The sequence below is a fragment of the Cetorhinus maximus genome, chromosome 24 (genome assembly GCF_964194155.1).
Source record: "Cetorhinus maximus chromosome 24, sCetMax3.hap1.1, whole genome shotgun sequence".
In the NCBI taxonomy this organism is placed as follows: domain Eukaryota; kingdom Metazoa; phylum Chordata; class Chondrichthyes; order Lamniformes; family Cetorhinidae; genus Cetorhinus; species Cetorhinus maximus.
The window spans coordinates 24,105,069-24,124,183 of record NC_135902.1 but is presented as its reverse complement, the minus strand read 5'-3'; the positions used below and the strand labels follow the sequence as shown (position 1 = coordinate 24,124,183).

Genomic DNA, 19,115 nt, shown 5'->3' with positions numbered 1-19,115 from the left:
ACATATGAGCAATGGTGGATAGGGAGAAACCTTCTCAGCCATCCAGACTGTCCCACACAATTGCCATACCTTGTGTATCACAATACCCCTGGTATTCAATAAATAAACCACATGATCACCTGGGGGAGGCACAAAAGCCAGGTAAAAATCAAGGCCAAAATGGGGAAAGAAAATATGAGAAGATCCTATTCAACCAATCCAGTTATTATAATATTACCTCTGTGATCAAGGAGGTCCATCCCAAGGTCTTCCCATGACAGACACTGGTCTTGAAGGAAAGGAATATGACATATGACGATGGATAGCACTAGTAATACTGTTTGATATAATCTCTTCCAGCAACCTTGCTGGCCACCAAACAGAATATCTTGCTCTACCTCAACATTTTGTGATGCCCAAATGTCCTGTGTACAATTGTTCCAGTATATCGAGTCTCAGAACTCTCAGAATGACCAATCTCGTGTCATAGATGAGTAAATCATCAACTACATTGAGACATCCACTCTGTTCATAGTACTGTCTGAGAATGGGATTGCTTGGCATGTATGCTGGCCATCCTTTGACACAGTACTCTCTGACCCGAGCACATTCATCGGATTTCGGTGCATCTCCGATTTCATTTAGTTGCTGAATTGTTGCTGGTAGAGTTGTGGTTGTTGTCAATGCAAAGGGCTACATCACATTGTTCCTGTGTTATGGGACAATGCATCTGCTGTTTTACTGGAACAAACCTTATCATCCTCAGTCTGAATCATTGTACTCGTGGAAGCACTTTTGCTAACTCCTTAGAATTTAAGAATGCCAATAAGGGTTTGTGGTCTGTCTCTGTCTTGAAGTGAAGATGAAGAACATAATCTGCAAACTTTTCACAAGCCCATTATTATAGAGTTGATTTTCCAGGCAACTTTTCTTGGTGGACACATTGAACTTTATTTACAAGACAGCAGCAGCTACATGTGCATCTAACTCATAACTAAATAAGAACTCTCTCACAGAGGTTCCCCATGCTGTTAACACATTGGTTTGCACAGATCATGTGATCTTACAACACAGGATTATTCTTAAAGCTACAGTCCTACGTTTCCCAAAACTATACTTACATTCCTCCCCTTTTAACTTTTCTGTACATATTGTATTTACAAGGATATTTATCTCATGACATTACAATATTTACACAGGTCATGAAATTACAAGTTCAGTCTTTCAGGTGGTTTCCTGATCCGTGTGGAACGTTGTAGCTCCACGACTTCAGATTTTTTTGTAGGAAACACATTCTCTGGAACCACATTAACATCAGGTACCTCATTAGGCACATGCAGTTCAGTGTCTTCCACTCCAACAGAGACATTGGGCATGTCTGTCCTTGGATGAGCATCTTCAACAAGAACCAGTGGTTCTGTAAGGGTCACAGGTAGAACATCATCGTGTTGTGGTATCTCTCTTTTTCTTAAATGATCAACAAGCTTATGGGTCACCCGGCGCTCCATTTCCACGTGGTATGACAATGGTCCAATCACAGAGCTCACTTTACCAGGTAACCACTTTGGTCCTCCATCGAAATTCTTTACACATACTGCTTCTCCAACAGTAAATTGTCACTCACGACTATGCAAATCATGAGTTGCTTTTTGGTTCCCTTGACTTTTCTCCATGTTCCCCTCCAAACTGGGAATATTAGGCTAGGTCTTGTACGGAGACGGCGCCTCATCAGTAATTCTGCAGGTGTTGCTCCTGTCGTAGTGTGGGGGGTTGTTCTGTAGTGAAATAGAAAACAAGCATGTTTGGTCTCCAACGAATCACCAGTTAACTTTTCATTCCCATCTTAAAAGTTTGTACTGCCCTTTCTGCTGGTCCGTTTGATGATGGATGGTACGGTGCAGTCTTCACGTGGTTGACACCGTTGAGGCTGACAAATCGTTGGAACTCAGTAAATGCTCGTAAATGCAGTGCTATTCAGGGGAGGCGATGGAGTAGTGGTATTGTCATTGGACTGGTCATCCAATGCTGTGGGCACCTGGGTTTGAATCCCGCCACAGCAGACAAAAATAAAAATCTTCAATTAAAAGTCTAGTGATGACCATGAAACCATTGTCGATTGTTGTGGTCTGGCCTACATGTGACTCCAGACCCGCAGCAATGTGGTTGACTCTTAACTGCCCTCTGAAATGGCCTAGCATGCCATGCCACTCAGTTGTAACAAAGCGCAAAAAAGAATTGAAACTGGACGGACCACCCGGTATCAGCCTAGGCACTGGAAATGACAACGGCAATCTCAGCCCTGTCGACCTTGCAAAGTCCTCCTTACTAACCTTGGGGGGGCTAGTGGCAAAATGTGGAGAGCTGTCTCACAGATTAGTCAAGCAACAGCCTGACATAGTCAACCTCATGGAATCATACCTTTCAGATAATGTCCTAGATTCCATCATCACCATCCCTGGGTATGTCCTGTCCCACCCGCAGGACAGACCCAGCAGAGGTGGCGGCACAGTGGTATACAGTCGGGAGGGAATTGCCCTGGGAGTCCTCAACATTGACTCCCGACCCCATGAAGTCTCTTGGCATCAAGTCAAACTTGGGTAAGGAGACCTCCTGCTGAGGTACCACGTACCGCCCTCCTTCAGCTGATGAGTCAGTGCTCCTCCATGTTGAACATCACTGGAAGGAAGCACTGAGGGTGGCATGGGCGCAGAATGTACACTGGGTGGGGCACTTCAATGCCCATCACCAAATGGCTCGGTAGCACCACTACTGACCGAGCTGGCCGAGTCCTGATGGACATAGCTGCTAGACTGGGTCTGCGGCAGGTGATGAGGGAACCAACAAGAGGGAAAAACAAAACAAAAACAGAATTACCTGGAAAAACTCAGCAGGTCTGGCAGCATCGGTGGAGAAGAAATCAGTTAACGTTTCGAGTCTTCACGACCCTTCGGCAGAACTGAAGCATAGTTAGGAGAAAGGTGAAATATAAGCTGGTTTAAGGTGGGGGGGGGAGAGAGAGAAGTTGAGGGTGTGGTGATTGTGGAGATAAGCAGGCAGTGATAGGAGCAGATAATCAAAAGATGTCACAGACAAAAGGATCAAAGAGGTGTTGAAGGTGGTGATATTTGTCTAAGAAAAGTGCTAATTAAGAATGGAAGACAGGACACTCAAGATACAGCTCTAGTGGGGATGGGGTGGAAAGACCTAACAAAGTTTTAGTTTTAGATTTAAAAATAATGGAAATAGGTGGGAAAAGAAGAATCTATATAAATTATTGAAAAAAAGGGAGGGGGGAGAAACGGGGTGGGGATGGGGGGAGGGGGAGTTTAAGATCTAAAGTTGTTGAATTCAATATTCAGCCCGGAAGGCTGTAAAGTGCCTAGTCAGAAGATGAGGTGCTGTTCCTCCAGTTTACGTTGGGCTTCACTGGAACAATGCAGCAAGCCAAGGACAGACATGTGGGCAAGAGAACAGGGTGGAGTGTTAAAATGGCAAGCGATAGGGAGGTTTGGGTCTTTCTTGCGGACAGACCGCAGGTGTTCTGCAAAGCGGTCGCCCGGTTTGCGTTTGGTCTCTCCAATGTAGAGGAGACCGCATTGGGAGCAACGAATGCAGTAGACTAAGTTAGGGGAAATGCAAGTGAAATGCTGCTTCACTTGAAAGGAGTGTTTGGGCCCTTGGACGGTGAAGAGAGAGGAAGTGAAGGGGCAGGTGTTGCATCTTCTGCGTGGGCATGGGGAGGTGCCATAGGTGCGGGTTGAGGAGTAGGGGGTGATGGATGAGTGGACCAGGGTGTCCCGGAGGGAACGATCCCTACGGAATGCCGTCAGTGGGGGTGAAGGGAAGATGTGTTTGGTGGTGGCATCATGCTGGAGTTGGCAGAAATGGCGGAGGATGATCCTTTGAATGCGGAGGCTGCTGGGGTGATAAGTGAGGACAAGGGGGACCCTATCATGTTTCTGGGAAGGAGGAGAAGGCGTGAGGGAGGATGCGCGGGATATGGGCCGGACACGGTTGAGGGCCCTGTCAACGACCGTGGGTGGAAAACCTCGGTTAAGGAAGAAGGAGGACATGTCAGAGGAGCTGTTTTTGAAGGTAGCGTCATCAGAACAGATGCGACGGAGGCGAAGGAACTGAGAGAAAGGGATGGAGTCCTTACAGGAAGCGGGGTGTGAGGAGCTGTAGTCGAGGTAGCTGTGGGAGTCGGTAGGCTTGTAATGGATATTGGTGGACAGTCTATCATCAGAAATTGAGACAGAGAGGTCAAGGAAGGGAAGAGAAGTGTCAGAGATGGACCATGTGAAAATGATGGAGGGGTGGAGATTGGAAGCAAAAATTAATAAATTTTTCCAGGTCCTGACGAGAGCATGAAGCAGCACCGAAGTAATCATCGATGTACCGGAGAAAGGGTTGTGGGAGGGGGCCGGAGTAGGACTGGAACAAGGAATGTTCCACATACCCCATAAAGAGACAGGCATAGCTGGGGCCCATGCGGGTACCCATAGCCACACCTTTTATTTGGAGGAAGTGAGAGGAGTTAAAGGAGAAATTGTTCAGTGTGAGAACAAGTTGAGCCAGACGGAGGAGAGTAGTGGTGGATGGGGATTGTTGGGGCCTCTGTTCAAGGAAGAAGCTAAGGGCCCTCAGACCATCCTGGTGGGGGATGGAGGTGTAGAGGGATTGGACGTCCATGGTGAAGAGGAAGCGGTTGGGGCCAGGGAACTGGAAATTGTTGATGTTACGTAAGGTGTCAGAGGAATCACGGATGTAGGTGGGAAGGGACTGGACAAGGGGATAGAGAAGGGAGTCAAGATAACGAGAAATGAGTTCCGTGGGGCAGGAACAGGCTGACACGATCGGTCTGTCAGGACAGTTCTGTTGTGGATTTTGGGTAGGAGGTAGAAGCGGGCCGTCCGAGGTTGGGCGACTATCAAGTTGGAAGCTGTGGGAGGAAGATCTCCAGAGGAGATGAGGTCAGTGACAGTCCTGGAAACAATGGCTTGATGTTCTGTGGTGGGGTCATGGTCCAGGGAGAGGTAGGAGGAAGTGTCTGCGAGTGGGAAAAACATACTTGACCTCATCCTTACCAACCTGCCTGCCACAAATGCATCTGTCCATGACAGTATCGGTAGGAGGAACCACCACACAGTCATTGTGGAGGCAAAGTCTCGCCTTCACACTGAGGATACCCTCCATCGTGTTGTGTGGCACTGCCATCGTGCAAAATGGGATAGATTTCAAACAGATCTAACAACTCAAGACCGGGCATCCATGAGACGCTGTGGCCCATTAGCAGCAGCAGAATTGCACTCGAACACAACCTGTAACCTCACCACTGGCATATGCCCCACCATTACCATCAAGCCAGGGGATCAACCCTGGTTCAATGAAGAGTGCAGGAGGGCATGCCCGGAGCAGCATCAGGCATACCTAAAAATGAGGTGTCAACCTGGTGAAGCTATAACACAGGACTACTTGCGTGCCAAGCAGCAAGTGATAACAGAGCTAAACGATCCCACAACCAACGGATCAGATCTAAGCTCTGCAGTCCTGCCACATCCAGTCGTGAATAGTGGTGGACAATTAAACAACTCACTGGAGGAGGAGGCTCCACAAATATCCCCATCCTCAATGATGGAGGAGCCCAGCACATCAGTTCAGAAGATAAGGTTGAAGCATTTGCAACAATCTTCAGCCAAAAGTGCTGAGTGGATGATCCATCTCAGCCTCCTCCGGAGGTCCTCAGCATCACAGATGCCAGCCTTCAGCCAATTCGTTTCACACCACGTGATATCAAGAAATGGCTGAAGGCACTGGATACTGTAAAGGCTCTGGGCCCTGGCAATATTCCAACAATAGTATGAAGTCTTGCGCTCTAGAACTTGCCGCACCCCTAGCCAAGCTGTTCCAGTACAGCTACAATGCTGGCATCTACCCGGCTATGTGGAAAATTGCTCAGGTATGTCCTGTACACAAAAAGTAGGACAAATCCAATCCAGCCAATTACCTCCCCATCAGTCTACTCTCGATCATCAGCAAAATAATGGAAGGGGTCATCAACAGTGCTATCAAGCAGCGCTTGCTTAGCAATAACCTGCTCACTGATGCCCAGTTTGGGTTCCGCCAGGGCCACTCAGCTCCTGACTTCATTACAGCCTTGGTTCAAACATGGACAAAAGAACTGAACTCCAGAGATGAGGTGAGAGTGACTGCCCTTGACATCAAGGCAGCATTTGACCGAATGTGGTATCAAGGAGCTCCAGTAAAACTGGAGTCAATGGAAAAAGGGGGAAAACTCGCCACCAATTGGAGTCATACCTAGCACAAAAGAAGATGGTTGTGGTTGCTGGAGGTCAGTCATCTCAGCTCAGGAGATCACTGCAGGAGTTCCTCAGGGTAGTATCCTCGGCCCAACCATCTTCAGCTGCTTCATCGATGACCTTCATTCCATCATAAGCTCAAAAGTGGAGATGTTCGCTGATGATTGCACAATTTTTAGCACCATTCACGATTCCTCAGATGCAGCAAGACCTGGACAATATCCAGGCTTGGGCTGACAAGTGGCAAGTAACATTTGAGCCACACAAGTGTCAGGCAATGGCCACCTCCAACAAGAGAGAATCCAACCATTGTCCCTTGATGTTCAATGGCATTACCATCACTGAATCCCCCACTATCAACATCCTGGGGGTTACCATTGACCCGAAACTGAACTGGACTAGCCATATAAATACTATGGCTACAAGAGCAGGTCAGAGACTAGGAATCATGTGATGAGTAACTCACCTCCTGACTCCTCAAAGTCTGTCCACCATCTACAAGGTACAAGTCAGGAATGTGATGGAATATACCCCACTTGCCTGGATGAGCGCAGTTCCCACAACACTGAAGAAGCTGGACACCATCCAGGATAAAGCAGCCCGCTTGATTGGCATCACATCCACAAACTTTCACTCCATCCACCACTGACACACAGTAACAGCAGTGTGTACCATCTACAAGATGCACTGCAGGAATTCACCAAGGCTGCTTAGACAGCACCTTTCAAACACATGCCCGATACCATCTAGAAGGGCAAGGGAAGCAGATATATGGGAACAGCACCACCTGGAAGTTCCCCTCCAAGTCACTCACCATCCTGACTTGGAAATATATCGCTGCTCCTTCATTGTCGCTGGACTCCTGGAACTCCCTCCCTAACAGCCCTGTGGGTGTACCTACACCACATGGACTGCAGTGATTCAAGAAGGCAGCTCACCACCACCTTCTCAAGGACAACTAGGGATGGGCAATAAATGGTGGTCCAGCCAGTAAAGCCCACTGGCTGTGAATGAATTTTTCCCGTGAATGAATTTTTAAAAAGCCAAGACGATTACCTTTGGCAATCCATGGGTGGCGAAGCTCTGGTGTAGTTTTTCTATAGTAGTGCTGGGCATTGGCAACTTTACCTCATAAATGTCTAACCACTTGGCATGAGGATCTATAATCAGTAGAAACATGATTCCAAGGAAAGGACCGATGTAGTCAATGTGCAATTGCACCCAGGGTCTGCCAGGCCGCTCCCATGGGTGTAATGGGGCTGCCACCGACAACTTTTGTAGCTGCTGACATTGCAAACAGTGTTTTACCACATTTTCAGTGGGCGGAGTTTTCCGTGCACGCTGGCAGCAGGCGTGATAAGTGGCATGCCCGGACAATATGGCGCGATTGGTTTCACGATGGTGGGAAGGCTGGTTACGAATGTCCACTCAGCCTGCCAATGGCAGGCCACATTTCCCGTCAACGGTCGTCAGGGAGCTCATTGTAATAAAAACAAAAATTGCTGGAAATGAGTTTTGCTGAGTTGCAGGTCTGACAGCGTCTGTGGAAAGGAAGGCAAAGTTAACGTTTCCGGTCCGAATGACTCTTCATCAGAACTGATGATTAGTTCTGATGAAGAGTCATATGGACTCGAAACGTTAACTCTGTCTTCTTTTCCACAGATGCTGTCAGACCTGCTGAGTTTTTCCAGCAATTTTTGTTTTTGTTTCAGATTTCCAGCATCTGCAGTATTTTGCTTTTAGCTCATTGTAATATATCAGCATATCATTAAAGGCCATCCCACCAGGCTCTTGGATCCCTGCTAGATCATTCGTCCATGTCGGTGGGAAAGCAGGTCGACATGTTTCACAACAGCACAAAGGCAATGTGCACTTGACGGCCTTCACGTTGGGGGAACTGGAGGTGAGTGAACAGCATCATTCTGCAGAGATCACCAGGGTCGCCTGTTGCTTTACAGGTTTCGGGGTGTTAGGGGGCCGGGGTGAAGGGCTGCCCTGCCAGAGGCGACTGTTATCGGGCGGGGTTGACTGGAGGCTACTGCTGTTCAATCTTGGAGGTGATTGTTGTTGGGGCTGGGTATCCGGGAGCAACTGCTGCCCAGCCGGGGAGGCAACTCTTGTCAGGTGGGTGGGTGGACTGCTGCCTTGGCCTTAGATCCCACGCACAAGAAATCGAGGTGGGGGACAGGGCAGGTGAGGGAAGTCATTAGGGACACTTGTATAAACGGACCATTCCTCTCGAACTGAGACAGTTCAGGTGCAGCCACAGTGATATGATTGTGGTTGGCCTCCTAGGCTGCCCACCCATGCAAGCAACATGGAGGCACCAAGGTGCCACCAAGTGCTGCATATCTTACCCCCCACCATCCCAGCATCCGCGACCACTTTACTGGACCGTAGAACATTTGGACTGCACACATTGTACAATCTCCTCGCCAACATTGGCCATGTAGCAGTCACTGCTGGAGGGACTCACAGCCCCTTGCAATCTCAGCATCCCGGATAGGAACAGTATCCCCCGTGTTGCAGGCTGACAGGGCAGCCATGCAGCGTACTCATCTCTGGCCATCCAAGGGGTGACCAGCACTCTCTGGGAAGCATTAAGGGGCAGTCACACAGGGTCAGGAAAGGTGCTAAGTACACCCATGCTAACCATGTCTCTCTCTCTCTTTCATGCCGCAGGAGGACCACATCAGAACCATGGATCCTGGTGACCTAGTTGTATGCCTGATGGCCTACGGAGAGTGAAGAAGATGGAGGAGAGAGTGACTGAGCCCTTAAGGAGCTGGAGCACAGCATCAGTGTTACAGATGCTGAAGAGATGAACAGCAGTTGTCCCCAAAATTGTGGGCTGGTTGTAGTCAGCTGGGTCAGTGTACAGAGCGTCCATTGAATATGGCCCAGACACTGCATTGCTGCAGTGAAGTTTAATAGAAATATCATTATATATTTAGATTAGAAAATACACCTGAACAGATGGGAGCTATTGGATCAATTTTTATTTTATATAAATTCAATCTCATAAATGATTGTAGGATGTGAAGCTATATAATTTACTCCCAAACACAGAACAATACACATTAGCAAGAACAAATTATTATAGTTTTTAGCAGATCATTTCAATGAGTTGAGGCCACATCAAATATGTATTAGTAATACAAGCCCAACATGATAAAATGAACCACATCTTTGTAATTCACTGATTTCATTTTATCAATCTTTATTTATAGGTAAGAGGTGTGTGAAAAGGGTCTGTAAAAGGCTCTGTTTTAAAGAGGTGGCAGCCCAGGTCAGCAGCCATGACTTTGTGCCGTGCCATAAAAGGTTTAACGACCTGCTGCGCTCAGGAAGGGTGAGTACTGAGTTGGCATGGATCAGTTTGGTGAAGTGTTGGGGGCTGACTATCCCTACCGTGGAGCTCAGGGGTGTTAGAGTCTGAGTGCCAACTATCAATGATGCTGGAGGTGGCCAAAGGTTTGAACCCTGGCTGCTTGGACTGAGTGCCTTGTGGCTCGAGGGCCACGACTGGGATGTGCCCTGCAAAGTGTTCCTCAGCTGGGGTTGGCCAGGCTGCAATGGTGCTGCAGGTAGAGCGTAAACTAATCAATGTCCCTCTGTCCTTTCAGGAGAAGACAAGCCATAACAACATTGAGAGGTCACGGACAGTCGGAGGACCCCAAACCTCCTAATCCTTACGAGATTCAAGCAGGACCCCTTGGAGCTGGAGAGGCTGGGGTGGTGGGGAGGCACCAAGACATGGCACTTGTCAACGTAAGTTTAAGGCACCATGAGCACAAGAGGGACTGGTCACGGGTGATCTGATCTGTAATGTTTTGTGTAAGTTTACTGGTGTGGAATTGAACACCAGAGAAGGTTATGTTAATTTGTTTTGATTGTGAAAATTACATAAATTTTGTTTTTGTCGTAATGGCTTGAGTGTGCTTCACCTATTTTTTGGTGCAGGGTATGCCAGTATGTAATGCTGGACGTGAGTGGCTCTAAACTTTATTGCACAGGCACTGAGTGGGTTCAAATGAAAGGGTCATTTCAGACATTGTGGATGGAGGTGGCAGCCCTGGCATGAGGTGGAAGCAGATCTTTGGCAGCCTAGCTGAAGGAGTGTCAGATCAAGGTTTCCCTGCCTCCCTCAAGGATACAGAGGCCTGACTCCATGCCCTCAGCGTTCTCCTCACCATGCTCGTCTTCTGACTCACTACTGGACTCATCCTCCGTAGCCTGTGGAGCTGTGTCAAGATCCTCTTCCTCCAGTGGATTCCCCCCTTGCCAGTGCCAATTTGTGGAGAGCGTAGCACACAGCCATTATCAGTGACACCCGCTCTGGGGGTATTGTACTGCTCCACCTGAACGGTCCAGGCATCGGAAGCGAATCTTCAGAAGACCTATGGTCCTATCACTGCCTTTGTGGAGGCATGACTCCTATTATAACTCTGCTGTGCCTCTGTTCTTGGGTGGCGGTGAGGCGTCATAAGCCACCTTTTCAATGGCTAGCCCTTGTCACCCAGCAGCCATCCTTCCAGTCGGGCTGGAGCACTGAAGAGCCTCGGCACCTGGGAGTGTCTGAGGATGTAAGTGTCATGGGAGCTGCCAGGGTACCTTGTACAGACTTGCAGAATCTGCGTCTTGTGGTCACAAACTATCTGCACGTTCATCAAGTGGAAGCCCTTCCTGTGACATCCGGGTGATGGCCACACCTATGCAGTCGATAGCACCCTGGATGCGGGGAACCCAGCAATCATTGCAAAGCCTCTGGCTCGCTCAGCCTGGCTGGCCTGTCCATACGGTAAAGAATAAAGGTCAGTACCCACCTGGACAGAGCTTCTGTCACCAGCTTGATGCAACTGTGGGCAGCTGATTGGGAGACTCCACAAAGATCCCCCACTGACTCCTGGAAAGAGCTGGAGGGATGAAAGTTGAGGGCCACTGTGACCTTCAGAACCACTGGTATGGGGTGTCCACCCACACAGTCAGAGCTGATCTCAGGCCCAATCATCTGACAAATGGAGGTCACGGTCTCCCTGGAGAGGCGGAGTCTCCTTCGGCATTGCACCTCAGACATATTGAGGTAGCTGCATCGCTGCCTTTAAATCCTGGAAGCAGGACAGTGGCATCTTCTGTAGCCCCTTCCGCCTTGGACTCCCTGCTGGCCCCGCACCCCTTGTGCCTGCGTCTCTCCTCTCACAGGTCGCTCCCCTGGAAGCTGCATTGGGACACCCGGTCTCCTCTCCCTTCTGCCCCTCTCTTCCTCCTCAGAGGAGGTGCCTCCAGTGGAGACCACAATCCCCATTCCCAGGGTAACAGAAAGCTGTCTGATACCTGGAAGGGTCCACATGGTCAAAATCCTCTGGGGGTCTTGGAGACACCAATGAGTCCTGAAATGAAGCCTAGAAATGCTAAGGATGATGCTCAGAACAGAGATGAAGCTGTCAAGTTCAAATAGGCAACCAGCAGCAAACTATCTCCTAAACTCCTCACTACTCACACTGGCAATGGTGAAGACCCTTTTTATCCCGCCCGTGGATGAGATTTTGCAAAATGTTGGCTGCCCGCCTGCCCGTTTTGTCCGTGCAATGAGCGCAAAATCGCATGGGCAATGTAAAATCGGGATCAATTTGGTTTCTAGTGGCCTTTTAATTGTTGGCTGGCCCGGCTCTGACACCCGGGCGTGCCCGCCAACCTGAAGATTGCGCACATGCGGGATGATGTCGGGATGCTCGCCTGACATTTTCTTGCGCTATTTTATGCCCGATCGGGTTGAGTGTGAGCCCGCCCACGAGGCATAAAATTCTGCCCCTAATGTAAAGGGAACAACAATTTATACTTTCTTCACATCTTGCTAATGTCCTAATGAGTGTAAGATGAAAATCTTCGATATGCGTTTTCTTTCAGCGATGCTCAAGTTCTGCATTACCAAACGACCATTTAAATGACATGTCATATAGTGGCGTTGGAGAGCTGATGTGAAAGATGACAGGCTAAGGATTGAATATTGGAAATTGGATGATGAAGGGATGAATACTCTGCGAAGGGGCATTGGAAATCAGGGAGAGTTTAGACAAAGGATTGAGTAGAGCCCAAGCTGGAGTAGGGCCCATGATGAAGTAGGGCCCACAATGGAGAAGAGCCCAGGGTAGGGGAGGGGAGGGTATGACAGGGGAGGATTGTCCATGACAGGGGAGAGTGGTCTATGTCAGGGGAGAGTTGTTTATGACAGGGGAGAGTGGTCTATGACAGGGGAGGATTGTCCATGACAGGGGAGAGTGGTTTATGACAGGGGAGAGTTGTTTATGACAGGGGAGAGTGGTCTATGACAGGGGAGGGTTGTTTATGACAGGGGAGAGTGGTCTATGACAGGGGAGAGTTGTTTATGACAGGGGAGAGTGGTCTATGACAGGGGAGGGTTGTTTATGACAGGGGAGCGTGGTCTATGTCAGGGGAGAGTTGTTTATGACAGGGGAGAGTTGTTTATGACAGGGGAGAGTTGTTTATGACAGGGGAGAGTGGTCTATGTCAGGGGAGAGTTGCTTATGATAGGGGAGAGTTGTTTATGACAGGGGAGAGTTGTTTATGACAGGGGAGAGTGGTCCATGACAGGGGAGAGTTGTCAATGATGGGGACGGTGCTCTATGACAGCGGAGGGGGGTCTATAACAGGGGAGCGTGATCTATGACAGGGGAGGATTGTCTATGATAGGGGAAGATTGTCTATGATGTGGGAGGGTGGTTTATGATGGGGAGGACGGTCTATGATGGGGCAAGGTGGTCTATAATGTGGGAGGGTGAGCCATGATGTAGGAGGGTGGTCTATGATGGGGGGAGGACAGTCTATCATGGGGAGGGTTGTCTGTTATAGGGAAGGGTGTCTATGAGGTTAGTCGACAATAGGGGAGGGTAGTCTATGATGGGAGGGTAGTCTATGAAAGGGGAGGGCAGACTACGATCTGGGGGGAACGGTCTTTAATAGGGGAGGGTGGTATATGATGGGAAGAGTAGACTATGGTGGGGAGGGTAGTTTATGATGGGAAGGATGCACTATGATAGGGGAGGATTGTCTATGATAGGGGAGGATGGTCTATGATAGGGGAGGATGGTCTATGATAGGGGAGGTTGGTCTATGATAGGGGAGGATGGTCTATGATCTGGGAGGGTGGTCTATGATGGGGAGATGGTATATGATGGGGGAGGGTGGTCTAAGATGGGGAGGTGGTCCATGATGGGGTGGTGTATAATAGGGGAGGGTGGTCTATGATGGGGGAGGGTGGTCTATGATGGGGAGGCGGTATATGATGGGGGAGGGTGGTCTAAGATGGGGAGGTGGTCCATGATGGAGTGGTGTATAATAGGGGAGGATGGTCTATGATGGGGGAGGGTGGTCTATGATGGGGTGGGTAGTCTATGAAGGGGGAGGGTGGTCTATAATGAGGGTGGATGGTCTATGAAAGGGAGGATGGTCTGTTATAGGGGAGGGTAGTCTATGATAGCTGAGGTTAGTCTACAATAGGGGAGAGTAGTCTATGATGGGAAGGGGTAGTCTATGATAGGGGAGGGTAGTCTATGATAGGAGATGTCAGACTACGATAGGAGAGGACGGAATACAATAGGGGATGGTCTACGATAGGGGAGGGTGGTCTACGATAGGGGAGGCTGGTCTATGATAGGGGAGGATAGTCCATGATAGGGGCTGGCAGACTACGATAGGGGAGGGTGGTCTACGATAGGGGAGGGTGGTCTTTGATAGAGGAGAATAGTCTATGATAGGGAGGGTAGTGTATGATGGGGAGGGTGGTCTATGATAGGGGAGGCCAGCTTATGATAGGGGATGTCAGACTACAATAAGGGAGGACGGATTACAATAGGGGAGAATGGTCTATGATAGGGGGTAGCGGTCTAAGATAGGGGAGGGTGGTTTATGATAGGGGAGAGGAGTCTATGATGGGGGATGACAGACTACGATAGGGGAGGACGGATCACGATAGGGGAGGGTGGTCTATGATAGGGGAGAATAGTCCGTTATAGGGGAGGGTAGTCTATGAAAGCTGAGGTTAGTCTACAATAGGGGAGGGTAGTCTATGATGGGAATAGTAGTCTATAATAGGGGAGGACGGACTACAATAGGGGAGGATGGTCTACAATAGGGGAGGATGGTCTATGATAGGGGAAGGTGGTCTACAATAGGGAGGATGGTCTATGATAGGGAGGGTAGTCTGTTATAGGGGAGGGTGGTCAATGAAAGCTGTTAGTCTACAATAGGTGAGGGTAGTCTATGATGGGAAGGGTAGTCTATAATAGGGGAGGACGGAATACAATAGGGGAGGATGGTCTACGATAGGGGAGGATGGTCTACAATAGGGGAGGATGGTCTATAATAGGGGAAGGTGGTTCATGATAGGGGAGATTAGTCCATGATAGGGGAGAGTAGTTTGTGATAGGGAGGGGTGGTCTGATAGGGGAGGGTGTTCTATTATAAGTGAGGGTAGTCTATGATAGGGAAGTGGTCTATGATAGGGGAGCAGTCTATGATAAGGGAGGCTTGTCTATGATAGGGGAGGGTAATCTATGATAGGCAATGTGTCTGGGTCAGTAGGATCAAAGCATTTTAAGGACGAATGGTGTGCTCTGGTCTTCCTCAGTGACAATGGTGTGAGCTTCCCTCACTTAGGCGCAAGTCCCAGTTCTTTTTCCATTTTCTCTTTCAGTTTGGCTTTTTGAATCTATAAGAACAGAAAAAAATATTAATTCAAATAAGACATTCTCCAGAAAGGAACAATTGAATTGGAGCTAACAAGCATATCACTTTCCACAGAGCAATCACACCCGCCAACCTTTGACGCATAATCCCCAACCGCATCTTGTCCCCATAACGCACAACCAGCACCCAACTTCTCCCAATTTCCCTCAATCCCACCTTTACCCTCATAACTCATCTTCCCAACATGTCTCTTAAATCACTGTGCGGGAGTGGCACATTGTGTTGGGATTTGAATACTGGGTTCCAGAGTGAGACATTGTGTTGGGGTTTGAGCACTGGGTCACTCAGATTGGGACATTGTGTTGGGGTTTGAGCACTGGGTTCCAGAGTGGGACATTGTATTGGGGTTTGAGCACTGGGTCTCTCAGATTAGGACATTGTGTTGGGGTTTGAACACTGGGTTTCTCAGAGTGGGATATTGTGTTGGGTTTGAGCACTGGGTCCCAGAGTGGGACATTGTGTTGGGGTTTGAACACTGGGTCTCTCAGAGTGGGATATTGTGTTGGGTTTGAGCGCTGGGTTTCTCAGAGTGGGATATTGTGTTGGGTTTGAGCGCTGGGTCCCAGAGTGGGACATTGTGTTGGGGTTTGAACACTGGGTCGCAGAGTGGGACATTGTGTTGGGGTTTGAACACTGGGTCGCAGAGTGGGACATTGCGATGGGGTTTGAACACTGGGTCCCCGAGTGGGGCATTGTGTTGGGGTTTGAACACTGGGTCCCAGAGTGGGACATTGTGTTGGGGTTTGAACACTGGGTCTCTCAGATTAGGACATTGTGTTGGGGTTTGAACACTGGGTTTCTCAGAGTGGGATATTGTGTTGGGTTTGAGCACTGGGTCCCAGAGTGGGACATTGTGTTGGGGTTTGAACACTGGGTCCCAGAGTGGGACATTGCGATGGGGTTTGAACACTGGGTCGCAGAGTGGGACATTGCGATGGGGTTTGAACACTGGGTCCCTGAGTGGGGAATTGTGTTGGGGTTTGAACACTGGGTTTCTCAGAGTGGGATATTGTGTTGGGTTTAAGCACTGGGTCCCAGAGTGGGACATTGTGTTGAGGTTTGACACTGGGTCGCAGAGTGGGACATTGCGATGGGGTTTGAACACTGGGTCCCAGAGTGGGGCATTGTGTTGGGGTTTGAACACTGGTTCTCTCAGAGTGGGACATTGTGTTAGGTTTCGAGCACTGGGTTCAGATTGGGAAATTGTGTTGGGGTTTGAACACTGGGTCCCAGGGTGGGACATTGCGATGGGGTTTGAGCACTGGGTCTCTCAGGGTGTGAGGCTGTGTTGAGGTTTAAGCACTGGGTCCCAGGGTGGGGCATTGTGTTGGGGTTTGAGCACTGGGTCCCAGAGTGGGATATTGTGTTGGGGTTTGAGCACTAGATTCCAGGGTGGGATATTGTGTTGGGTTTGAACACTGGGTCCCAGCATGGGATATTGTGTTGGGGTTTGAGCACTGGGTTCCAGAGTGGGACGTTGTTTGGGGGTTTAAGCACTGAGTTCAGATTGGGACATTGTGTTGGGGTTTGAGCACTGGATTCCAGCGTGGGACATTGTGTTAGGTTTGAGAACTAAGTCCCAGAGTGAGATATTGTGTTGGGCTTGAGTACTGGGTCCCAGTGTGGGACATTGTGTTGGGGTTTGAGCACTGGGTTCCAGCATGTTACATTGTGTTGGGGTTGAGTACTGGGTCCCAGAGTGGGGCATTGTGTTGGGTTTGAGCTCTGGATTCCAGAGTAGGGCATTGTGTTGGGGTTTGAGCACTGGGTTCAGATTGGGACATTGTGTTGGGATTTGAGCACTGGGTTCAGATTGGGACATTGTGTTGGGGTTTGAGCACTGGGTTTCAGAGTGGGGCATTGTGTTGGGTTTTTTGGTCCTGCAGGGCTTTTGAATGTGGTTTCTTGTGGCGGGCGTGTAGTGAATCACAGGGCAGTGGGAAACAGTATCATCACAACTTTGGCACTGAGTCCAATTGTAGCTCCTGTCCTGTCTCAGCGCCCTGGAGATGATCAGTGAACTCAGTAGAGATGATCAGACCTGGTCCAGTTCAGTTCCTCACAGCCTGAGCTATTGTAAATATCCATCATGTTCTGTTCTGTTCTGTTCTGTTCCCAGGGAAGGTCTAAATTCAAGTTTGATACATAAGGTGCTTGGGCCATATTCAAGGCTGCCTTCCTATTGTTGCTCTCAGAAAGTACCTTCTCCCATGCGTCGCAGAAGTTTAAAGTGGCTCACCTACCCTTAACAATGCAGAAGGAAGGAGGGGGGCACTTATACCAATTGGACCCAGTAGCCCACCTGAATGTCAGTATTCAGAACTACCAGTGTTACTGACAAAGTCTGGAGCCTTCTGGCTCAGAGATGAAAATACTGCTTCTGAGCTGAAAAGTAACTCCATAATAAATGCAATAAAAGTATTTTAGTTCCACCCATTAGTATATCATGGAATGAAATTACAGCATCAGCCTTGGAATCCTTACATTAATTTTAGAAGCCAGAACACAGGTAAATGTTTTCTATGTCCTGATGATGATATAAAGTATTCCTCTTTTACACTTTCAATTATCAGAAACTAATGTTGCTTTTTCAGGTTTACCACTATTGTACATACCTTCCCACTGGGGGTCTGAGGGAATTCATCCAAAAACACTACATACCGCGGAATCTTGAAGTGGGAGATCTGTTAGGAGCAAAGAGATTGGACAGTTTTAAAATGCTACTTAAATTTTTCTCTCTGTTCTTCTCATTCACTCCAATCGCAAGACACCAATCCCTTCTCATTCACTCTCACCTCAGTGCTCAGCACACTAGGTCATCAGCTTGTGCCCACAATCTACAATAATTAAAGCAAAATACTGCAGATGCTGGAAATCTGAAGAAGAGTCATATGGGCTCGAAACCTTAACTCTGTTTCTCTCTCCATGGATGCTACCAGACCTGCTGAGTTTTTCAAGCATTTTTTTTTAATCCCACAATCTGCAAACTCCTGCTCTGCTGTTTGCTGGATTAATGTTGACTCTCTGATGTAAAGATGTGACCAGTTGGTGATTTACATCTCCATCCCAAAGAATAGGACGAGATCCAAACCATCCAAAGCTTTTCTGAGGAGGTGGCTTCTACCTTTATAGGGGACCAAATGTTTTGCAAATTTGAAAAGGAATGTGATAAATTCCCTGAGACACACAGCCAGCTGCAATCTCACTGTTTGCAAAATCAATCGGAGAATTTAGGGTGATTTTGGTTTCCTACTTACCAATTTTAGTGGCTGTAAAAGTGTGCAGAATTTAATGTTCCTGATGCGGATGCTGCTTACCGGTAGCTGAACTGATGGGAAACACACATCGCTTCCACAGGGGAGACCGGACCGAATTTGGCGCCTCTCAGACATTCAATGGGCCAGTGCTGGGCCTTCTCTGCGATTTAGGGCCCTGGTAACAGAAATCCCACCCACCGAGAGCTGCCAGCCAATCAGAGGCCAGCAGCTCTCCATTGCCAGCAGCGCCACCGGGAGTGGTGCTAGCTTCTGCCGATAGTGCTGCAGGGATTTCATGTCGCTGGATCCATGGCCTCAGATTTATGAGGGTGGGGTGGTGTGGTGGGGAGGACCAGGGGTGACAGGAGGGAAGGTCATGGGGATGGGGGAGGTTGGAGGCTAGGGCAAAGGGTGGGTCTCACCGTCCCCACCCTCACGAAGCCGTAACCCTCAATCAGGCACAAGGTGCCTGACAATGAGGGACTGACTAGCAGGCTACTGGAAAAATTGGCAGTGAGGCACGAGAATGTCTCCCAGCTCTGATTTAACCCTTGAGCCACCACTAAATTCTGAAGGGCTCAAGGATAACTGATCTTAAATGGCTCATTAATGACATCCTGACATGAGTGAGCGAGTTCCCCACATGTGGTTTCTTGTGGTAGGTATGTAACGAATCATAGGGCAGTGGGAATCAGTAAGATCACATCTTGGCACTGAGGCCAATTGTAGCACCAGTCCTCTCCCAGCACCCTGGAGATGATCAGTGAACTCAGTAGAAATGATTTGGCCTGGT

At 48.8% G+C, this 19,115-nt stretch overlaps 1 protein-coding gene and 2 long non-coding RNA genes across 3 annotated transcripts in view; 1 reads left to right on the top strand and 2 right to left on the bottom strand.

Annotated features, from left to right (window-relative positions):
- Window positions 1–9,283: 9,283 nt before the first annotated feature.
- On the bottom strand, window positions 9,284–13,984 carry LOC144699716 (uncharacterized). Its single transcript, XR_013580602.1, has 2 exons — window positions 13,913–13,984; window positions 9,284–13,257 (listed from the first exon to the last, which is right to left on the bottom strand). It is a non-coding gene; the product is annotated as an uncharacterized LOC144699716 (long non-coding RNA).
- On the top strand, window positions 13,189–13,923 carry LOC144699715 (uncharacterized). The gene is made up of 3 exons (XR_013580601.1): window positions 13,189–13,554; window positions 13,593–13,630; window positions 13,685–13,923. It is a non-coding gene; the product is annotated as an uncharacterized LOC144699715 (long non-coding RNA).
- Window positions 13,985–14,098: 114 nt separating the features above from the next.
- The window catches only part of acsf2 (acyl-CoA synthetase family member 2), a 267,757-nt gene continuing 262,740 nt past the window's right edge, over window positions 14,099–19,115 (bottom strand). The window contains exons 15-16 of the mRNA XM_078570862.1: window positions 17,681–17,749; window positions 14,099–15,027 (exon numbers count right to left, since the gene is read on the bottom strand). Coding sequence (XP_078426988.1) covers window positions 14,968–15,027; window positions 17,681–17,749 — 129 coding nt within the window. The 3' untranslated portion in view covers window positions 14,099–14,967. The remainder of the gene's footprint in view (window positions 15,028–17,680; window positions 17,750–19,115) is intronic.